The sequence below is a fragment of the Parasteatoda tepidariorum genome, chromosome 5 (genome assembly GCF_043381705.1).
Source record: "Parasteatoda tepidariorum isolate YZ-2023 chromosome 5, CAS_Ptep_4.0, whole genome shotgun sequence".
NCBI classification, from domain to species: domain Eukaryota; kingdom Metazoa; phylum Arthropoda; class Arachnida; order Araneae; family Theridiidae; genus Parasteatoda; species Parasteatoda tepidariorum.
The window spans coordinates 90,596,064-90,619,114 of NC_092208.1; the positions used below are offsets into that span (position 1 = coordinate 90,596,064).

The 23,051-nt window shown below is 33.5% G+C and overlaps 1 protein-coding gene across 1 annotated transcript in view; it reads right to left on the minus strand.

The window, feature by feature from the left end:
- Positions 1–22,809, minus strand: part of LOC107452391 (uncharacterized) — a 59,780-nt gene extending 36,971 nt beyond the window's left edge. The window contains exons 1-10 of the mRNA XM_016068853.4: positions 22,632–22,809; positions 17,696–17,748; positions 15,547–15,640; positions 13,065–13,133; positions 10,021–10,089; positions 7,812–7,922; positions 5,587–5,839; positions 3,524–3,709; positions 2,356–2,455; positions 567–678 (exon numbers count right to left, since the gene is read on the minus strand). Of these exons, the coding sequence (XP_015924339.2) occupies positions 567–678; positions 2,356–2,455; positions 3,524–3,709; positions 5,587–5,839; positions 7,812–7,922; positions 10,021–10,089; positions 13,065–13,133; positions 15,547–15,640; positions 17,696–17,748; positions 22,632–22,667 (1,083 nt within the window). The 5' untranslated portion in view covers positions 22,668–22,809. The remainder of the gene's footprint in view (positions 1–566; positions 679–2,355; positions 2,456–3,523; positions 3,710–5,586; positions 5,840–7,811; positions 7,923–10,020; positions 10,090–13,064; positions 13,134–15,546; positions 15,641–17,695; positions 17,749–22,631) is intronic.
- Between the last annotated feature and the right edge of the window lie 242 nt (positions 22,810–23,051).

The window sequence follows — 23,051 nt, forward strand, 5'->3', positions numbered from 1 at the left end:
GGCTGACCACCTGACCGGAACATCTGCTCTTGCACCCCGGAGCCCAAGGTCAAGAAAACTGAGATGGGCACACTAGGCCTTGGTCCTCTATGGGCTGTCGCGCCACTAAGTTTAGTTTTAATCTTAATATTGTTATGTCACTAACCTTTAGTGCGTCTGTAGGGTTGAAGGATTGGGCAGTAGGAGACTGCAAGGGACTACGCACAATGCTTCTGGGTGGCGGCCGGTGGTTTGCCTGCCGGATGGGCCTGAGACCTCGAAGCCCTTGAGGGCGGAGGTAGTTATATCGCGTAGGGACCACAAAAAATCACTAACCCACTTCACGGGTCGGCTGATCACCTACGATGACCATATCATTGTTACGATAAAATAACTATTTTGGCCAAATTTCAACTTTCAATGCAATTATCGACAATAATGACTAGAAATCGCAAAACTAACCCACAATTACGATAATAAAGCTACTATTTCAAATGCTCACGAACAGCCAGTTCATAATGGTTAGGCAGCGTTATGATGCCTCTATTCCAACGTTGTATTGTGAATTAAAGTTGAAAGAGACTTACATCTGAAACGAAATAAGCAGCGATATCCATGCGCTCAAGAGGAGACAAGCTGCCCAAACAGAGTTTTATCACATCTAAAAATTTATACAATTGTTTCATGAAATCGGGTAACCTGAAATATTTACACAAACATACATAAATAAAGCCTTTAGTTTAAAATAAAATTTGCAAATTTAAGTTAAAAACTTCTAGCATTTAAAATGAACATCAGTGAGAAAATTAATTTGATTACATACAATTGTCGTTCTAGAAAGAAAAAAATAAAAAAAAAGTAGAAAATAAAAAAATAAATGAGTGGTTTGTTGCGTTCTGCTTCAAAAACTTTAAAAGAAAAAATATTCCTCACTAAATCTAAAAACTAACTACAAAGTTTGTCAACAAATGACGCTGTTGACTACAAAAATTAAAAAACGTTTTATGTTGAAACTCGACAATTTCAGCTGAAATATTTGCATAGGCGTTTCTTACGTTTTTCCTCCGTTTTTGTATGAAATCTTGATTATTTTAAAATCTTTGCTTTATACAGTTTCGCACAGAAGCATAAATTGACGAAGTTTGCATTTAATTTTTAAACTTGGTAAAAGTTTTTATTGCTTTTATTGCTCAAATCATTAGTTACTTTAGAGTAAACGTCAGAAAAATATAAAAATTATTTTTCTGGAAGATTATTTTTTAGTTTAAAACTATTTCTAAATAATAAAAAAGTTGATACAAAATATATAATTGATGAAAGGTACTTTAATAACAATAGAATTGCATGGAAAAATAAAAGCATTATTAAAAAATAATTAGCCAATTAAAATTAAAGCATTATAATTTCATTCCTCAAATATTTTCATTTATGACTTTATTTCTTGACACATTTTTTCCCATCCTGTCTTTTTACTGTAGTTAAGCTATATTATCAGGATCGTAATATACAATGTGTTCCGTAAAGACTAACTGTAATATATATTTTTACAAACCTAACATTTCAAAAGAGGTAATGAAATACACACGAAATTTCAGATAGATTCAAAAATACTAATTCCGTGTCGTAAACTTCACGCGTTGTCCACGTTCATTTTACTTGAGCTTACCTGGCATGATGTATGAAAGATAAATAGTTATTGGAGAACGTGCAAAGTAAATCTCGTTTTTGGTTAAAAATCTTTGATTGCTGTTATATTTTAAATAATTTTATTTTACTTCATAACCGTCGTTTAACAACCGGCCCAATTTTGAGTTTACGATTACCAATGCTCAACTCGGGGCTTTGTAACTTTGAATCCAATCCAGAAGACAAGGAAACTACTGGATTAAGAATTGGGAGAAATTTGCCTTCATGAAGGGCATTTTAATGAAACTAATCCGCATGGAGAGGAAAAGTACGAAAACCTCCCACGGATAGCCTAACGGCAAGTGGACTCTAACCCATGATCCGTCTACCACCGAATATATTTTACATGAGCAGTGTGGTCGGTGCGAGCCGGGGGTGGAATTCGTATCGACCAGCCATCGGTGGAATTCGAACACAAGTCACCTCATTGGGAGGCTAGAACTCTATTTTCTAAGCCACCACGATTCTTTCGAAGAGGGAAAAAAACAGATGCAGTTTAATTTGAAACAATATCAACAGTCGTATGAGAAAAATATGCTTTTTGCACGAACCTTCAAGAACGCACTAAAAGAATTTTTAAAAAATGATTTTAAGGATTTTCGTGAATCAAAAACAATCAGTTCTAGAATTACGAGATGGACACACACGAACTATTAACATAGACAACTAAAAAATTAAATGCACACATACCTAGATTTTAAGTACTCAATAAGTTCGTGACGTTCGGCACTACATAGCTCATTCTTTCTATTTGAGAACACATTACAAAGAACGAGAACTTTTGCACCCACTGAAATATAAATTCAACAATCTTAACAACACGATATTTGACTTTGTTAGTACTTTGGGATTATCCCGTATCATTTTCGCCAAACCCGATATTATCGCCAAAAGGTAGCTTCTGCGCCAATAACCGCAAATTTTATCATATTTACGATTGTGGGGTTTGGCAAAATGGTGAAGTAAGAAACACCGCGGAACTACCCCAAAACACTAAGATTCGTATTTAAACGAATTTATGTGGCGGCGACTAAACAAAGATAATGATTTGTTTGTTTGAGCTTTAAAAGCTATGAACGATTTTTGGCAACCGAAATGATTTATAATAATATATATGGTTAGATTCAAGAATAATTCAATGTGTAATTATAAAAAAAAATCAAGGTTTTTACCTTGTTTTGATTCTTTTAAATACACTTTTTAATTACGTATCTTTAAATTTACATTTTTTTTAAAATTATTTTATTATTATTATTATTATTATTATTTGATAAATTTAATGTGTTCAAAATGTTTATTCTTGAAATTGCTTTTCATTATGATGGCACCAGTGGGGAAATGGTGTTATCGACCAGAATTCTATCAGGGATAGAATTCGATGAACGGATACCCACTAGTTTCCGAATTTGCGAAAGACCGGGAGAGCTGTGTTAAGATCACCGAATTTTAAGCACTTGTGGTGAGAGCTGTATTAAGTTCACGGTAGTGCGTGTGGTCTCTCCTGTGTTGCTATTAGCAGTCGAGTGTGTGCAGCATTCCATTGCGTGTAATTGAGACTGAGAAGCGAGAGGAGGTCACAAATAACAAGTCAACTTTTCAATGAGTGACATCCAAGTAAGAGTGTTCGCAGGAAACCCATGTGGGGAGAGGAATCCATCAAAAGGTACCCCAAAATTGAATCGAGTTAGCATGTCCTATATTATTCTAGTGAATTGATGTTTGATAATCGTAGCGGTATTTAACGCCACACACCAAAGCATTGGAGCATTTTCGTGAGCATTGACAGGTCGACTGGATAATCCCAAAATACCACTTTGTTTTATTCTGTTGGCATCATAAAGACCCAGTTGTTACTCACCCACGGCACTTTCTCTAAGAGCCTGAATGATGACGTAGCGTAACTTGGAGGGGTTGTTGGCGAAATTAACTTCACTTTCAGATTCACTGGAGGAAGATGAACTCGAAATAGCACCAGTTTGACCATTGAAATAGTCAATGATGAGATCACCAATGGCGTGAATTTCTTCGACTAAATTTAAAATTTCTGAAAGATTGAAACAAATGACACTTAGAAAGAAAACTAAAAAAAATACATAGTAAAATAGTACATAAATACAAATGGCATTCCTTCATATAGGTAGTATTCAGTGCAATGGTTCACAAATTTACTACACCCTATGGAACTCTTATGATACCAAACACTTGACCATGGACCACCCTCAAGTGTAATAAATACATTGCAATGCGTAATAGAAACTAATATTACGAACTTAACTTATTCGTCCTGAATGGTAAAATGATGCAAAAATAAAATGCAAAGAAAACATTGGGATGAAGTATTTATTCATACCACCTACACATAACTGGAATCATAGGACACCCCTGGTACCCTGCTGGATATAAAATGAAACCGAAAAACCCAGACTGCTTTGACCGGATTTGCAAGTGGCCATCTTACTTTTGAGGGAGACAGAAAGATTTTCTCAACTTGCAAAAAATGCTGTGTTTTACCAGCTTCGCCGGAACATATTCTGATTTGCCTTGAACATTCTAAGGCGGATCTTTCATCAAATCCTCTTTTTGTTGCGGATTTCCTTGCTGTCAGCTGCGTCCCCTGGAGCTTATCTGACATTTGCCAGATTAAGAGGATAAGCAACAATAACAACAGTATTTATTCACATTGTAAGTTTTGCTTTCAAAATTTTTTCTTACCTAGACGGATGAACGTGATTGGGATGATATGAGATCTTTGGATCTAAGTTTGTAACAGCCTCAAGTTTTCACGATCACTCATTTCCCGACGATCGCGATGAGGCTCACAGCTGCACTAAATCCACGTTCTAGAATCGCCAAAAACTTTAAAGTTCTTGTGAAATTCTCCAATATTTTTAAACTTCTGAGACTTACTTTTCTTCCCTCAAAACACCTCCAAATAATATAAATAAATTGCCATAATTTTGATTAAAAGCAGGTGATGGGGAAAGATCCCGAGAAAGTATAGAATATTTTATTTACGACTGTAGCGCTCCGATTAGCTCGCGTGATTCATTGCTTTTGCAGAAATCTCCACTCTTTGACAAGCAAAAATCTCAATAATAATCGTAATTAAATCATAAGCCATGACTGTAAAGTGTAAACTAATTCTTCTCATCACCTCCAAATCAAATTTATGGCCATAAAATAATCAAAAATTAATAAATATATGGAGGGTCTTCCAGAAAAAAGTCGATGGTGAAAAAAAAAAACCTTGGGAGGAGTCATAATTCGGATTCAAGAGCACATTTCATACTAAAATCGGCAGACACGACTTCAGGATTCGAAAAAGTATTTTCTGTTTATTGTTGTCGTAGGTCCTTAAAGCAAGAGAGTGCGATTGTTCCTGTTTTCCAGTGACTCCATCTATGGCTAAGAATTCGACTTCTGCCACACCTATATCTCACACGAGAAGTGCGAACCCATTCATACATCCATTTATTCATCCACAGAGCGTAATTTTGACCTGAACCAGAGAACGATCAGTCTCCAATTCAGGATCCCCACAGCTATAATTTGTTATAGGAACATGGAGGACCTTCTGACCAGACAAATTTAACGTGCACCAGTCACCATTTAGTACACGGGGAGTCTTTGGTCGACTGGATTCGAACCCCCGTTCTCTCGAACGAGAGTCCAGCGTTCTGCCAACTAGGCTATCCCTGCCCCTTCTGTTTATATATTATTACAATTAATGTGTCAGAGCAGCATTAATACATCGGTAATCACAAAATAAGGGAATTAAAACACTTAAAGAACCCCGATTAGGTAAGAACATTAGAAAGATCATTAGAGCCCATCTTAATTAAGAAGGATCAACGGAACCGCGATGAATTGAGAATGGATCATGAAAATCTTGATTAATTAAGAACGACACAAAGTACTTACGATCTAATAGAGCATTGTTCTTAAGGTAAAGTTGACATAACTTTTTAAAGTCCTCAAAACCGGGAATATCTGCAGTTGCCAGAAGGCAGTTCCTGGCAGTTTCGTCTTTAAGGGGTGAGGGAAGGCATTCCGCGTACAAGTAGTGAAGCACTGTGAAGAGAACCTCTTCAGGGAGATCGGAGAGAGGGCTAGGAACGGAATTCCAATCAATCTCAGGATTGGCCAAACCGAGAATAGTCTTGTGAACTTTGAACTGAAAAGAAGAAGGAAAAAAACATGAGGAAAGATAGGCAGGATGTTGAAAATGGAAGAAAGAAATATCCTAAGAGTTCATGTCATATAAACAGTATTAAATTTGTATTTTGTTAGCCTGTCCATGCAGTAGATTTAAAGTAATAAATGATCATTTCTGTATTCTTTTATTTTTAAAACAAAATTAGTACTTTAAAAGGTAGTTTTCACTATATAAATATTCTTATAGAAGGATTTTTTAAGTGAAATAAACATGCAATTACATTACTGCAAGAGAAAAACTATGAAAGCCTGTTATGGTAAACCCTATAGATTCGGATTCATAATTCATGCAAAGATTTCATTTGAAGACTTTCTTTATTCCACTAATTAAAAATATGACGGTATCTAGTCTTTATGCTTACACAAGTCCTCCCAACCTTCTTTTAAAATTAGAAAACTTCAAGCATATTTCCACTACCAAACAGAGGACACTCCAAATCAGACGAGATAGGAGAGGTACTTTATTTACGTCGCACTAGAACTGCACAATGGGCTATTGACGAGGGAAACATCTCAGAGGTTGATCCAAAGACGTGCTTTCGATTCTCTGCAGGGAGGATGGCTACTTTGCTTTGGTAGCCCGATGACCTGCGCGCAAAGTAGAGCACTTTACGGTAGAACAGCTTAACAAGGACCGATTCCAGCGCACTCTCGTTCCTCATGCATGCTAATCAAAGTGGTCACCCACCCGCTTACTGACCTCAGCCAGTGATGTTTGACTTTGATGATCTACTGGGAACCGTGTCTTTGTGATCAGTCCACTGCGGGATGACAAGGTAGGGTAAATAATAAACTTTATAAGACACTGTAGGTTTGAACGAACAAAAATGCGAAATTAACGTCGGTCTGAGGCCACTAAAATTTAACTCAGACCCACCATTAAATAATTATCAATGGTCCCACCGACCAGCACCCAATATTATGGAACAATATGATGTTTTGATTTCGGTTTCATGTTTTAGTCAGTGTTTTGATATATAAAATAGTATATTTTAACATAATTTGAATATTACACATCCCTAAATTGTAATTTTTTAAATTTTAACTCACTTTAATAATTTTTGTTTAAAAAATATTGCAGATGCATCTAAGCTGACGAGTAAAAACATATACGAGCAGGTAATATTCTTAGTTTATAGTTCTTCGGGCTAGTAATGACCCATTATTCAGTTAAGAAATTCATATAATATTAGGCAGTCGGAACAGGCTCACTAACTGTATGCCTACCCGACTTAGCCAGAATTCGAACCCTGATTTCCCTTATCAGAAGCGAACGTGATTCTTTTCTTGTATATTCTGGTCCAACATTATGAAGTAAAAATAAAATAAGGTAACATTTATCGTGCAATTATAAATATAGATGTCTGATGAATTCTTGTTATAGTGATAGCTAAAACAAGAAATTATTCACTACACTTAATCGCACATTTAAGATCTCATTTTCATTTTTTAAAGTGCTTTCCGTTCTTCTTGTTGTCGTAGGCCATTAAAGCAAGGGGTGCGATTATTCTTGTTTTCTAGTGGTGTCCTCTATGGCCAAGAATATGGCTTCTGCTACACAAATACATCAAACTCGTTTATAGGGCGGAAACATTCATACTTCCATTCATTCATCCACAGATCCTAATTTTGACCTGAGTTAGAGAACTATCCATCTCCAATTCAGTACCCCTACTCGTATAATTTGTTATGGTAATAAGGAAGACTTTGTGACCAGACGGATTTAACCTGCACCAATCACCGTTTACTACACGGAAAGTCACCGACCGGCTGGATTTGAACTCCCGTTCTCAGGAACAAGAGTCCAGCGCCCTGCTAACCAGGCTATTCCGCCTCCAGTTTTTTCGAAGTTTATTTTAATGTCATAGAATAAATCTTTTCATTTAAAAAGAACTGAATTGAGAAGAAAAAGCATTAGTAAAGACACATACCTCAGTCCCGTTGTCCGCATGTATGGAAAGATCAGATAAGAATCCTTCAGTTAAGGCACACAAAAATGAATAGGGTATCGACTGGCCCTCTTTTGAGTTCGTAGTTAACACCTGCGAAAACCGAAACATATTTTTCAAAAATTCGCAAAGCTAGCGAGTCTCCCAAAATTGACTGACGATTTGAAAATAAAATTTGAAAAAAAAAAACGAAAAAAAAAAACGGAGAGCAAGTAAAAGAAAACTAGATTTATTCTCACAAAGTGTCACCATCATAATGAACATTAAGCTTACAAAAGTTACTTACGATGTTCGTCAACAAATAGCCACACAGACTAGAAAAAATTATGAAACAACGTTTTCTGCAACATGTTAAACCATTTTTACCAAAATTTTATGTACACTGGTGTGCAAAACTTAAGCAACAAGTGGTTTTTCGGCCACAGCTCTCCAACAAAGTATAAGATAGCCATGAAATTGCAGTATAATATTCACTTAATTCAGTAGAAAGATTATTTGTATGCAAATTTTAGAAATAAAGCGTCGTAGGTGATGTAAGTGTACATAAACTTTGTGGGTCGGCGCGCGTAGGTCAAAGCTGTGATAAAAGGATGAAGAGCACCATAGTTAAAGACATTCGCTGCAAGTGCAAGTGGTCTGTTTTGTGAAACATGTCTTCAAGAAATCATTTAGACGACTTTACTCGAGAAAGAATGATTGGGAAGCTTGAGGAGGGGCGTAGTGTGACCAGTGTCGCCGAAGAGTTCGGGATCAACAAAAGTGTTGTTTCTCGTGCTTGGAATGCCTTTAAAACTACTGGTACAGCTGTTCGGAAGGTTGGTGGTGGCCGTCCAAGGAAAACAACACCAAGAGATGACCGTTACATTGTCCTCCAGGCGAAAAGAAACCGTTTTCAGTCAGCGAGCGCCATATCTCAGCAACTGTGCACAGCCACAGGACGACAAGTATCAAGATTTACAGTGGCCAGACGCCTCCACAAAGGTGGCTTATTTGCTAGACGTCCTGAACGCTGCATACCTTTAAAAGTTAGCCATCGGCGGCACCGTTTAGAGTGGTGCAGAGAACACGAAACCTGGACACCTCATCAATGGAGTCGCGTCCTCTTCACAGATGAGAGTCGTTTTAGTGCTACAAGCGATTCTCAACGTCAGTTGATCTGGAGAGAGGTTGGAGCTCGATTTCATCCCAATAACATCGCGGAAAGAGATCGTTACGGTGGTCCTGGAATTGTCGTCTGGAGTGGCATTATGTTGAACGGGCGGACTGAGCTTCAGATCTTCGACCGAGGTTCTGTAACTGGAGACTGCTACTGCAATGAGGTAATCCTACCACATGTGCGTCTGTTCCGAGGGGCCATTGAATCAGACTTCATTTTTATGGATGACAATGCCCGGCCACACCGTACTGCTAATGTTCAAGAGCTACTGGAAAGTGAAGATATCACACGAATGGATTGGCCAGCTTACTCTCCAGATCTAAATCCCATACAGCATGTGTGGGATGCATTAGGGAGACGTCCTGCGACACGACAGTAACCTCCTGGTAACACCCATCAGCTGAAAGATGCGTTAAAGGAGGAATGGAGACGTTTACCCCAAGAACTCCTGGATAATCTGGTGCTTAACATGGAGAGACGATGCCAAGCAACAATTACAGTAAGGGGAGGGCATATCCCATACTAGGGAACATCTGCCAGTTGTACTTACGCTTCTTCAGGCAATCATGTATAACGCCACTATATGTCAAGAAAAGCCTTTTTTTGTTCCATACCCTACTTTAAGCTTTATATTCCTTTCTGCGCCATTATTCTTTTACCATCGTTTAAGTACAAAATAATGTACACCATATTCAAATTTCATGTCAATCAGATGATTTCTTGTAGAGTTATGACAAAAAAAGCACTTGTTACTTAAGTTTTGCACACCAGTGTAAGTCTTGTCCAGTGACTGAACCGTGTTTTTTATTCAAATGATGGTTAGTTTCAAAACCTTGCTTTATAGTTTTCTCTAATCAACAGTGCCATCTGTTGGCAAATTTAGTAACAAATTTTCTCACTTTGTAAAAATTAATAGCTAGTTTCCTAAGCAGAAAGCAGCAAACCGGACATGCCTGTCGTATATCTTCAGTTGAATATTCAAATCGTCAGTCATTTTGCGGGATATCCAGAAGATATGCAATTAACTACACATACCCTTTCGCATTGTAAAACACACCAGCCTTCATATGTCAGTTGAATGTAGTCATCTCTTAGCCGGTCAACCTGCATGAACATCGAAAAAAGAAATTTTACTTTGGGAAGGTAAATCATAGTTTCTCCAAAAATTGCGATTAAACGAGCATTTATAAATTTATATATTTTATCTTCAAAACAACATAACACTTAGATTTATGACGTTACTCCAGGCGTGCAATTTCTATTTCTCTATTTGGATAAATATGCGGTATCTTTCTACTTGGTTCTGATGGTTTTCCATGCAGGAATTCGTACTGATTTATGATGGTCCAACAAAAGAATAGCGACTTGCTTCGATGGTTAGTTGAACCATCCGAAATTTCCATCATAGTTTCTTAGAAATCAAATGATGGAACGATCATGAACAACCCTCATCCCACTGATTTATGATGGGCCAACATAAAACGAATTGTTTTGATAGTATATTTCTGAGAACCAACAAGAATTCCCATTCAACCATCATGGAAATGCATTGTTGGAACCATCACGGATCATCATGGATTACTGATCCATGAGAATCAAAATTCTCTCGCTGGTTTACCATCATAGTAACATTTTCTATCGTGGAATGATTGAAGTTTGCTGGCATATCAAAAACCATGAAAGCATAATGGAAAATGTTGAAGGATGGTGACCATCAAATGATTTTGGACCATCATGAATCATCGTTACAATGATTTGATGGGACCATCAAGAATTTTGACGTGGGTAGATAGGCGGTTTCTATCGATATGGATATAAAAGTCGTTTTTATTTTTTCATTGCGGTTTCTACAAGAACAGATAGACGGTTTTTATTTTATCTAATTTTTTTTTTTGCCGAGTATTGCTAGAAGAAATGCCCCAGAGCAAGTAAATTAAGTTAAATTGAATTTAATGAAGTTCTTTTTCAGTAAAACAAAATTTGATTACATTAGTGTTCAAATACAAATTTTATTCACTGAGGAACTAAAGCACAAGAAACATCTTTCAAATTAACTATAATTTGCTAATTTGTATTCAAAATAATTATTTAATAATACAAATTAGGATTTCAAAATTTATTTAACTTAAATTAAAACAAACGATGGATCAGTTCAGTGATACGGAGCATTTGGAGCCCCACTCCAAATTTCTTTAACTTTTGAGTTTATCGTTTAACGGTTGATTTTTTAATGGATGCGTGATGTCGTGTTCAGTTCACGTGACTTCATTATTCTTTATTTAATAATAATTCTTCAATAAATATTTTAAATATTTCTAACAGAAAATAAAACTACAATAAAAAAAGCTAAAATATTAATGAATATTAAAAGAATATTCGAAATTTTTACAAACTTAGGAAACATTCCTAATAAATGTGATTTGATTATTCTACTTAAAATACTTAAAATGCACCATTCAAATTCTCAATTTCTAAATGCATATTCGGTATGAATTTTTAATTTATTGAAAAAGAGACAAAAAGTAGTGTCGATGCAGCGTTGGAAAATATTTTGTATTAAAATAAAAAGTTCATTTTTAAAGTATTTGAGTTCTACATAGAATCGTTTATTTATAACGAAGGAGAGGGAAGGAATATATCTCCACTCTTTTCTTCAGATGAAAGCCAATTAAACTTCTCAGTCTGTTTTCGCACGACTTCGTCAGCACAGCTTGGAGCAGACTTCAAAAGTTGCTCTTTATTTCGTTTTATAACCGTCATTGAACAGCCTAACCAATTTTTTGAGGTTCTAATGTTCTACTCCATAGCCTAGTCGTTTTGAACCCCTTCCGGAAGACAAGAGAACTTCTGACTCAAGGACTAGGAGAAATTTGCCTTCTCGGAAGACTTTTTGATGGAACTAACCAGCATTTGCGTTGCATGGAGAGAAAAACCACGAGAACCTTCCACGGTTAGCATGACGGTAAAGAGACTCTAACCCGTGATCTGTCTACCACTGAGGATATTTCACGTTAGCATTGTGTTCGGAGGATGCGGAATATTTATCGACCAGTCACTGGGACTCGAACCCGGTTCACCTTATTGGAAGGGGAAACACTCTATCTCCCCTGAACTCTTCAGACTTACTCTTTTAAAATAATTTTCAGGTTTTTTTAAAAAGTTATTTCTGTCATCACTAGCCAACACTGTTTCAGTAAAATTTCGCTGCGCGCATCTCATAATGTAAAAACCTATTGGTTAAAACAATAAGAAATTTCGCACATTTTTTTTTTTAATACAAGGGAACGCTTTGACACGCCTTCCCTAAACCTTCCCTTTCGTTAAAATTCACTAATTAGTTTTTTACTTTTTTCTTTCTTCAGTTAAGCGAAACGTATAAAAGGAGAATTGCGATTTTTTTTTTTTTTTTGCAGCTGCACCCTCTAATGCCTGTCGATGAACAAGACGTATTGCTTTGTTTAAATTTTGAATTAGTGTTGGAGTCATTAAATAAGGTTTTTTCAAGGGTTGGCCAAATAAGTTTGTATAAAAAATATCATGTTTGCATCAAAATAAGTTCTTATATAATTTTTCATTCAAATCCTCATTGCTTAGAACACAAAAGCAATAAGCGTAGAACTTCGTAACCACCTCTACTTACCTAAAATATAATTATTGAAATTATAATCTTTTGGGAAAAAAATGAACAAAGTATAGTTGGATCTGTATAGTTAAAAAAATCTTTTCAAACCTGATAGCATACTGAAGAAGGCACCAAAAAGTGTTTTTTTGGCACGTACTAATATGATATTAACTTTTTAAACAATGCAAAAAGTTGCATGAATGAACATTTTTCGGAATAATTATAATAAATAAGGCATGTAATGAGTGTCGAAATTTGTAACATTAGGGACATCTGAAAATTAATTATTCATGAAGGTCATTTCAAATTTAAAATGAAAAGAGTACAAGGTTAGCGAGGTACCAGATATTTATGACTCAATCTAAAGTGTAAAAAAAAAAAAAATTCCAATTTGTCGAAGATGATAGAATTTCAAACACTAAGAATCCGTTTAAGCAAACAGCAAATATATACAAACCTGAAATTCCATGACATGACCCACAAAAGTTCCAAAAAACCTTAAGTAATAAGGATCACTGGAATAAATCTAGAGGATAAGAAAAAATAGTACATATAAATATAGAATGTGTTTTATAGTCGATGGTTATTATATAAATAGTTAAAATTCTCTTTGAAAATGAAGTAAAAATATGCCCACAAGAGGAGAAAAGAAAAACGGAAATGTTTTTTTCAAATCATCAGACAAATAAGTATTGAGAAAGGTGGGATTAAATACAGAAGTTTCAGAAATTCTAAGAGGGGTAGAGAACAATCCTCTTAGAAATCATGTGACAATGCAGGATCGGAAATGGATGGTGTTTTCAGTATAAATTTAAACAACCTCGAGCTCTTGGCCTGCTCTACTTCCGGTTAGAAAGTATACAGCTTATTATGCGAGTTGATATTTTCAAACAGATAATTTTGTTTTTAATTAAAGAAAGAATTTATATGATTTCTGAGCTCAAATATACTATATTTTATAAGGTATTAATGATATAAAGTAATTCCGGCGAGTTTAAAGTGAACATTTGTTTTAGTTATTTATACATGTATTGTTAAAAAAGGTGACATGGTAGGTAGATTTAGAAAGAACTCTATTTTTTGGCAGTTCCGATATGACCTCTTTTTACTTGTTTATTTCTGTTTGTTCCTGGTGCAAGGCGTGCATTCTCATACATTAGTGTTAGCATATTTTAATTTCGAATTTGGTGCATTGTTAACAAGTTAATAAGTGTTTCATAACGATTTTTTTTTTCAAATGACAATTTTTACGTCTTGAAATGACTGGTCTTCAAATGACGATTTTTACAACGATTCTTCTTTTAAACACAAATAATAATCTGGTAACAAATACACGTATGAAAGAAATATTACCCAAGAGAGTCTTAAAACACAATAATCACGTTGTGAGCCAAATGGGGTGAAAAAACACTCAAAACTGTAACTCGGCAGTCAAGAGCTCGCAGCGCTCCTTATTGTAGAAAACATATTATTCTGAAGCGGAGAAATACAGTAACGAAATAAAAAAATTTTAATAAGTAAATAAAACGGCGCACCTTTTAGAACTTTCGATCTAATGATAGGATTTACACATACTAGGAATGAAATTTAATGGTTCACGGGGATGACCTCAAATATGCTAATTAATTAGTGCAGAAGATATTTGAAGTTACGAAGTCAGACACAAAAGCGTACTTTCTCTGAATAAACATACCTTTTCTTTTCGGTGGATTCAGATTTCTGACCCTCAGAATTTGGTGGGGGGGGGGGGAGCAATCTGGAAATGATGGTCCCAATTAGATCCCGGTTAAAAATTTGGACCCTTAATACATTTTGCGTACTTCATCATATCTCGAGAAATTTTTTTAAGCGAATTGAAAAGTTTTTGCACGCAATATTAAAGTTCGTTTATTCAGAAATAATTCTATGCAAAAAGTATTTTTCAATAACTATTTATTATTTTTTATGATTTTATATAATAAATAGATGAAAACTTTTTTTATTTATATGGTCTACAAAGTTTTAAATCATTTTAAAGAATGTGACTTTAAACATACTTTTTCGGACCGCTGTCTCCAAGGAAAATAAAAAAGACCACATTTTAAGTGCCTTACTTAAAGCAAAGCTATAATTTTAAACTGTAAATGCCATATCGCTGTAATGAATTATCTGAGCTTTAGAACAGACAAATACCTAAAATATTAAAAAATTTTAAGAACCGCCGATTTATCGACATTTTTCTAACCGGACGAAAATTATCAAAATCAATGCCTTAATCCCATTTTTTGCAAATTTTTATGAGCCCAGATAATGCAGCATTGCGTACTAAAGCCTTCGAAAAACAGCCTTAAATGGTAAAATACTAAATTTTAACGAATGATTCCTAGGAAAACGAATTTTCAAAAAGTCGGATATTTAAAATTTGATCTTAAAATAAATCGAATTAAAATAATGAAATTCCGAACAATCCCTTGAACAAACCAGACTCATATCGAATTTCTCTGGTAGCTACTGCGATTCTTGCAACACCATTTACTGCTTAAGGAAATCATTTCAAGCATTACTACGTGATTTCGAATCGTCAGGATGCATTTAACCCCTCTTAGAAGCTCTAGAACGTTTAACTGAGATACTCTGTATATTAAAACCAGTTTGATTTATGTTTACAATTTATACGTGTTTCTAAAAAATGTATTTTTCTTCCTCTTAATTTTCTTTGGCAATTAAACACTATTCGGTGTTTCTAATCAAGCCTTCATTAATGATTCTTTAAATTGCAATAAAAAAATTATTTACTCGCTTAGTCTACTTTGATATACAAGCATTTTATTTACCTATTTATTTTGTTTGCTACATTTTTACAAGGATTTAAAATTAGTATTTGAATGGTAATGATTACAAAACACGAAAAGTGAGGGGGAAAAAAACTTCCAAGCTATTTTTTAAAAACAAAAACTAACCTCATATGTTTCACAGTTGAAGAAAGGCATTTGAACAGTATTTTCTGGAATGTTCCAACTAACGTCACCACTCTCATCCAGTGTGAATTCAGCACTGAAAAAATGTAACACCACAAACAATTAATAAATTCAATAATTTAGATAATTAACCGCAACACAGTGACGTACAAACAGAAGATTTAATTTTTAAGAAATATATACATAGATTTCTCGGATCACATTAAAGTAAAACACTGAAAATATAGTGAAGAATAAAATGATATCACAACTTTTCGGAGTTATAATTTTTTACCCTAGCTATTCTATTACCTTTTTCTAATATCTATGAAAGAAACAAATTATTTTCAAAAAAATTTGAGTCAATTATTTAATGATTCGAAAATTCAAAACAAATTTTTTTTTTAAATTCCTATGCACAACAAAGACTAAGTAAGTAATCAATAAACATTAACTTAAATTCTTATTATACAACTTAAGTGAAAGACTCTGAATGACTTTGAATTACCAATGAGATTTTTATTGATTAAGAACAATTTTTACAGTTTAAAGGAGTTATAATTAATTAGCTTGTATAAAAGTTTAAGTTACGGAATCAGACAAAAACATATATTTTCACTGATAAACATCTTTTTTTCGACCGATTCGGATTTCTGACCACCAAGGTATGAGTGGGGCTTTCATGCTGAAAGATATGGAACCACTTAATGTTATTTTTAATTTTTTCTAATTACAAAAACTAAATGCTAGTATCAAAACACAGAATTTAAAAAAAAAACATATTTGCATAATAATAGCATCGTGCATATTGAAGAACACTTCCTGCTATAACCTGCTATATGTGCATGTTTTTAGCTTCTTTTTTCAGTAACAGTTGGAACAGGAGTTATGTCCACTGTAGTTACCTGATCAAAAATTCACCCAGAATAGTAAGGAAAGTGGTTTTAGACCATCAACCCTTCTTAACTTCTCACGAAATGGGCTGAGGGCCTCAACCCCTTTAAATCTTCAAGATCTGTGTAAGCCCTCACCCCATCTAAATCTTCATGACCCGTCTACATTCTCAACCCATCTAAATCTTCATGGCCCGCCAAAGCCCTCAATTCATTGAAATTTTTATAACGTGTCTAAAATCCTCAACGCATCTAAATCTTCATAACCCGTATTGAAACCATCAATTCATCTAAATCATCCTGAGCCATCTAAACCCGCAACGCATCTAAATTTCCATAGTCTGTCTAAACCCTTAACCCATCTAAATCTTCACGACCAGTCTATATTTTCAACCCATCTAAATCTTCATGGCCCGCTAAAGCTCTCAATTCATAGAAATTTTTATAACGTGTCTAAAATCCTCAACGCATCTAAATCTTCATGACCCGTGTTGAAACCATCAATTCATTTAAATCATCCTGAGCCATCTAAACCCGCAACGCATCTAAATTTGAATAGTCTGTCTAAACCCTTAACCCATCTAAATCTTCATGACCCATCTAAACCCTTAACTCATCTAAATCTTCATGGCAGCGAATCGGTGTTTACTTCTTTGCATCGTCATATATTTGTAAAATCGGTAATTTAATTTAATAGTAAGCATTGAAAAACCTACACATATGGCTACCAACAGTTTTGAATTTTACCCAAAAGAAAAAGACTGAGATCACTTTGAATTGAGCGTCGGCACAAATTTGCCTTTAATGGTGACATTTACAAAACTTCCCGTAGCTCATCCGATGTCGAGAACATTCTAAATCATTACGTCAGCAGTGTGTTCAGAGGGTACGGTAACTATGAATTGATCAGTTATCTCCGGGATTCGAACCTGAGCCACTAAATTCGAGAGTAAGCGCTCTATCCTCTACATCATCCTTGCTTTCAAGTCATCAAAGGACAACTAAACAACAAACAGATATTATTTCAAATTCGTTCCGATCTCTTTAAAATAATAATTCGTACTCCAACGAGCTTTAACAATTAAGATATAGTTTTGGATTTGCGTTTAAAAAAGTGTTCCGGCTTTTAGGTAAGCTTGTATAACCATAAATTAGTTATGTGTGTTTACATGTCTCAATAATATATAATAACTAAGATAGTGATCTTCACAAATATGCCTGTAATTAAAATAAAAGAAAAGAAGAAGAATCTAACAAACCCTTCAATTCCAGTCGGTTCATAGGCAAAAGGAACAGCTGAACACTTAACAATCTAATAAATAAAAAAATTCATTGAATCAGTAATTTAGCAAGAATAATTAGACATAGAGAGCATAAAATACTTTAAATTACAAGAATGATAATTATGAATACAAATCAAAATTTAAAATTCTATAATAGAGAAATTTCAGTTTCCTTGGCCCATAACAAGAATGATAAATGCATATAATATTTTGAAAAGAAAATAAGTTAAATTCACTCTTCAATTCTTCTTCTTCTAAAAAATTGTGCTTGTTTTATTGTGTGATGTCTTTTTTATACAATATAGCATTTTATACAATCAATATTGTAATAGGGCATTGGAAAAGTTTTAAATGCCCTATAACAATATAAGAAAAGAGACTAACATATGTAATAATTTTTGAGGAAAATTGAAGAATGTTTTGTGTCAAAGATATTTTTTCTTTAATTCGCTTTGAAAACACCCTCTTTTTCAATAATACCGGGCTCATCCTCTTCAACCTAAGAAATCATGAGTTTGGTGAAGCACTGGGAGGAGAAAACACAGAGATTACAAACAAGTTGCAGCAAGGAAAAAAAAAGGATTGACCAATAGGTATAAAGAATATCTTGAAATATAATATATAGATAAAGATAAATATATCTAAGGAATATCTTGATAATCTTGCAAGATCACCCTTGTTGCATCTCTGTGTTTCTCCTCTTTTCTGTACTCGGACACTGAAGAAGATGCCTCACTGTAGTACCGAAACGTTTGTAGGCCTGTTCACGAGGCATTATTTGTAATCATTTTAAGCTGCTTTAACCACTGACTAGACTGTACTAGACTGTCAAGAAACTACAAACTTCCTTGTGCTGGTTTACTTCAGGACTTAATACTACAATTGCAAAAGAAATCACAATTTAAAAAATAATTATTTGGCAAACCAAAAAAACTGCTTTTTGAAGAAAAAAACATTTGTTCAGAATCGTTATACGCTGGACTGAGACAATTTACCTACTTCCGTTTGTTAGTCAGTCAAATTGAACCAGCTTTCAGCATTTTGGATAAATGCTTCCCCCCCTCAGATTCATTTTAGGCGCTGTTAATCTGTTAAACAATGCTCTAAATCAAAGTTATTTAATAGATATTTATTTTAATTTCTAAAGCATAACTATAATTATTTAAGACCAGAACTCAAACATAGAAAAATCTCATATCACAAAATGTCAATTATTTTCCTTAAATTCCATATATATGATTAAGTTACATATATATCTAATTACATTATTATTAAAGGGCCATGTTAAATTACACGGCCCTTTAAATATATAAAAAATTTTACTTTTACTCTTTTGAAGTGACATCTTAGTTTTTTTTTACTCCAAAATTTGCTAAATCAAGTCGTGGTGGGTCTTCCAATGCGATGATCTCGAATCCCAGTGACGGCTGGTCGATTCGATTTCGTTGATGTAAACTATCCTCAGTGGTAGAAGGATTATGTGTTAAAGTCCCCTAGACGTCAAGATAACCGTTGGAGGTTTTCATGATTTTCCTCACTATGTAACGCAAACGCGGGTTAGTTCCATCAAAGAGTCCTCTACAAAAGAAAATTTCTCCTAATACTTGATCCAGGAGATTCCTTGTCGTCTGCATTGGGTTCGAAATCACAGGGATACGGAATTTAACCTTAGTAGTCGGACACCCAAAAAATTGGATTGGCTGTTTAGACGGTTATAAAATAAAATAAAATTTGCTAAATGATTTATAAGAGTTTTTTAAATCATTTTACTGATCATTTGAGAATGGAAGGTAGTAACAAAAACTACGCAGTTTAGATCAGAGATTTAAAAAAATTATTTTTAGGAGAAAATAACGAGAAAGAAAACATGAAGGATAGTATAAGTGGTTTTGGAGTAGAGGGGAGTTTCAAATTTATTCAAATTAATAAAACCAGTACACACCATTTTGTAAAATTAAATTTTTTTTGAAGTTAATATCATCAACAATTCAAGAATGTTATTTTTGGAATTTCAAGAAATCAAAATGAAGAGGAAAAAACTAAAGTGGCAGTTTAAAGTGATAATTTTTCCATTATCATTATCCATTATCAAGTGACAATTTATATAATAAAAGCTAATTAATTACCACCTTTACAGTCCTTAAATTAGATACAAAAAATAGTATATGTTATTAATTTATTTAATTAAAACTGATGCATTTATTAGTTTAATCAAACTGTGGTAATCAAAAGCTATACAAAATTGGAGGCTTAACTTTATGTTAACTTAAGGCTCTAATTGGTGGCTCTCTCAACACTTTTCTCTTAAATTTGAGGCTCTCTCTCTCTTAATAAGTCACATAGTTGTCTGATAAAAAGTCACAGTTCCCAGTACATCATTAAAGTCAAGAATCACTGCCACAGGTGGGTGACTCCTCTGGTCGGTCTGCGAAAGGTCAGAAGGTATGTGGTATCAGTCTTCGTTAAACTGCTCTACTGTAAAATGCTCAAATTTGCACGCAGGTCATCGGGCTCTACAGCGGAAGAGCCTGCTGTGCAGAGGGTTAAAATTTTGATGATATATCTTCGGATCATCCTCAGGGATGTCACCGTGACTATCACCAATAGCTCATTGTGCAGTTCTAGTGAGTCATAAATAAAGTACTACTACATCTATCAAAAGTAAGATGAAGTGCAGACAAGATTGTATTTTTGGTGCGATCTTTCGATTTAGAACATTTTAACTTGATTCATAATACTCCATACAATAGTTCTTCTTATCTTTTTTTGGTTTTTTAATTCTCTACAAATATAAAGAAAAGAAATTGTTTCGCAACAATAGTTCAAAAGAATAATTATTATTTTTTTTAAATGTAGAATACACTACAAGTGACCGAAATCTATAAAACTATAAAAGGAAAAAATGTATTTTTGTTTTCAATAAAATAATAATTAGTATCTCTGTCATGTGTTCTAATTTTTGACTAAGTTTCATAGAACAAATTAATAAAAACGGAATAAGTCCTTTTTTCCACCATGGTACACCAAAAACAAATCATAGGGAAAAAAAGTTGATGTGTATAAATTCTATATTATACAACTGCCGGCCAGGTGTCCGAGTGGTCTGATTGCGGAGCCAATGACAGCGGGTCCGAATCCCGCTCTGGGCATGGTTGTTTCTTTCTCTGTGTTGTCTTCTGTTGTGTGAATGTGGCCCACCCTATGAACGGGTTTGTGGCAGTATGGCGTGGGTAACGTTGCTCGCCTCCGTGACTTTGATTCACAGGTGCCCACTGGGTAACGCTAAATGAGTAACAATTCCGGCATCTTCTATGGCGAAGAACGAAAAGCTCAGTGCCTACCGTTATTAAAAAAAAAAATTATTATACAACTGCAAGCATTTTTAATGCTAAGGAAAATTATTAATGTTAATAATCCGATTCAAGCAAAACTTATTCAATCTCAACCCATTCATACATTTAATAAATACATGAACAATATGTTATAATTAATAATACATATATTGTTTGATGTGAAAGAGCTATTTTATTGCATATAAGATGCTTTCTTAAGTAAAAATGAACTAAGTCTGTTGATGGAGAAAAAAAAAACTATTATTAACACTGAAAAAGTATTTATTTATTTATTAAAATGAATAAATTTTACTAACTAAACATACTTTTTTAGTAATATTTTTAATTTTTTAAAAGAAAATTTAAATGATTTAGGTGTATATATGTGTTTAATATATCATATCAAGAAAAGTTAAGATACCTAAAAGAATCCCCACACATCATATCACTGAAGAAAATTTTCCGAAATATCATAAAAGCTGTCATCAGATCTAAAAAATATTATGTAATCTGACATTTGCCCAATTTATCTAACAACTAAACAAGGATTACAGTTAAATCCATGTGCAGTAAAGTCTGTCTTTTTTTTTTTTAAGAATATCAATCAGTCTGGAAGAATAAAAAAATTAGCTTTTTAACTTTTTTAATTATCTTAATTTATCTTTTGAACTGCTGTTTAAAAACATAAATTAGCAAATGCATAAACATATTATAAAAAAAAAATCATTCAGCTAAAAACTAAAATATTTTTATTAAAAGCAAATTTACATTTGCAATTTATTTACATACCAAATACATGAAATAAAAAAATAAAATTTCATTTAAAAAAAAAAAAAACGGCCACAAACATTTCTTAAGATTGAAAAAGTAGATATTTTCTTAGAGCTAAAATAATAAACAAACATTAGAAACAACTAAAAAATATGAATGCATCCAAAATAAAAAATGCTTATATTAAATTTTTAACTTCGTTTATTTACTTTGTTCTTTAATTTTTTATTTATATCTGGGTTGCTATATATATATATATATATATATATAAAAATCTCTTGTCACAGTTTTAGTGGTTAAACTCCTCCTAAACGGCTGGATCGATTTTGATGAAATTNTATACATATATATTACTATAGCTAATTTCATTTCCATCGTTTTTTGGTCTAGTTTTTCCTGATACGTCGCCTGTTAAAATTGTTATGTTAAATCAATTTTAATTTGACATTGTACCTTAAAATCATAAAAAATCCTAATTACTATCCTCATAAAATAAAAAGTATAAATAGCTATACTGTTTATGCAAAATTTTGAATCAACAAATTAAAATGATAGGAATTCTACTCATTTTTTCCTTGCAAAAATGACAATTTTTATTATTTTCACAAAATATAATTCCCAACCAAGTGAATGTAATCGGAAAAAGAACTGTTGGGAAGAACAGTAATTTTTAGCACATAAGTGAAGTGGGCAATAATTCAAATTAAGTGATTGAAGTTTACTAATAGTATTATAATGAGATAAAATGAATCATGATATGTAGTTACAGCTTAGAGTGAAATCTTATTTGTGGTCAAAATAAACTTTACCTTCCATGTACCCGCAAAATCTTCAACATCAGCCATTTTAATGAATTAAAAAACAAGAATAATTTAGCAATCGTATAAAATTATTTCACATATTTTAAAGATAGAGCAGTAAAATTTTAAAATACATTGGCACGAAATTTTGCGCAGAAAACCCGATTCTGAAACCAAAACATAAATCGATTAAATGAAATATCGAAATATCTACATGCAATTCGAAATCAATTAATATTTTTCTATCATATTTAACTAGTTTTATTGAATAATATTGAGTATTTTTTAATTTTGTATAAGATACATCGAATAATATTTTCAGAAAAGCAATATTTATTTATTTTAGCGATCATGACATTGAAAGTGTGGTTAAGCGAGTTAACAATTTTTTAAGAATCGAAGAAACGTCAGCTATTGAATTTTAGTTTC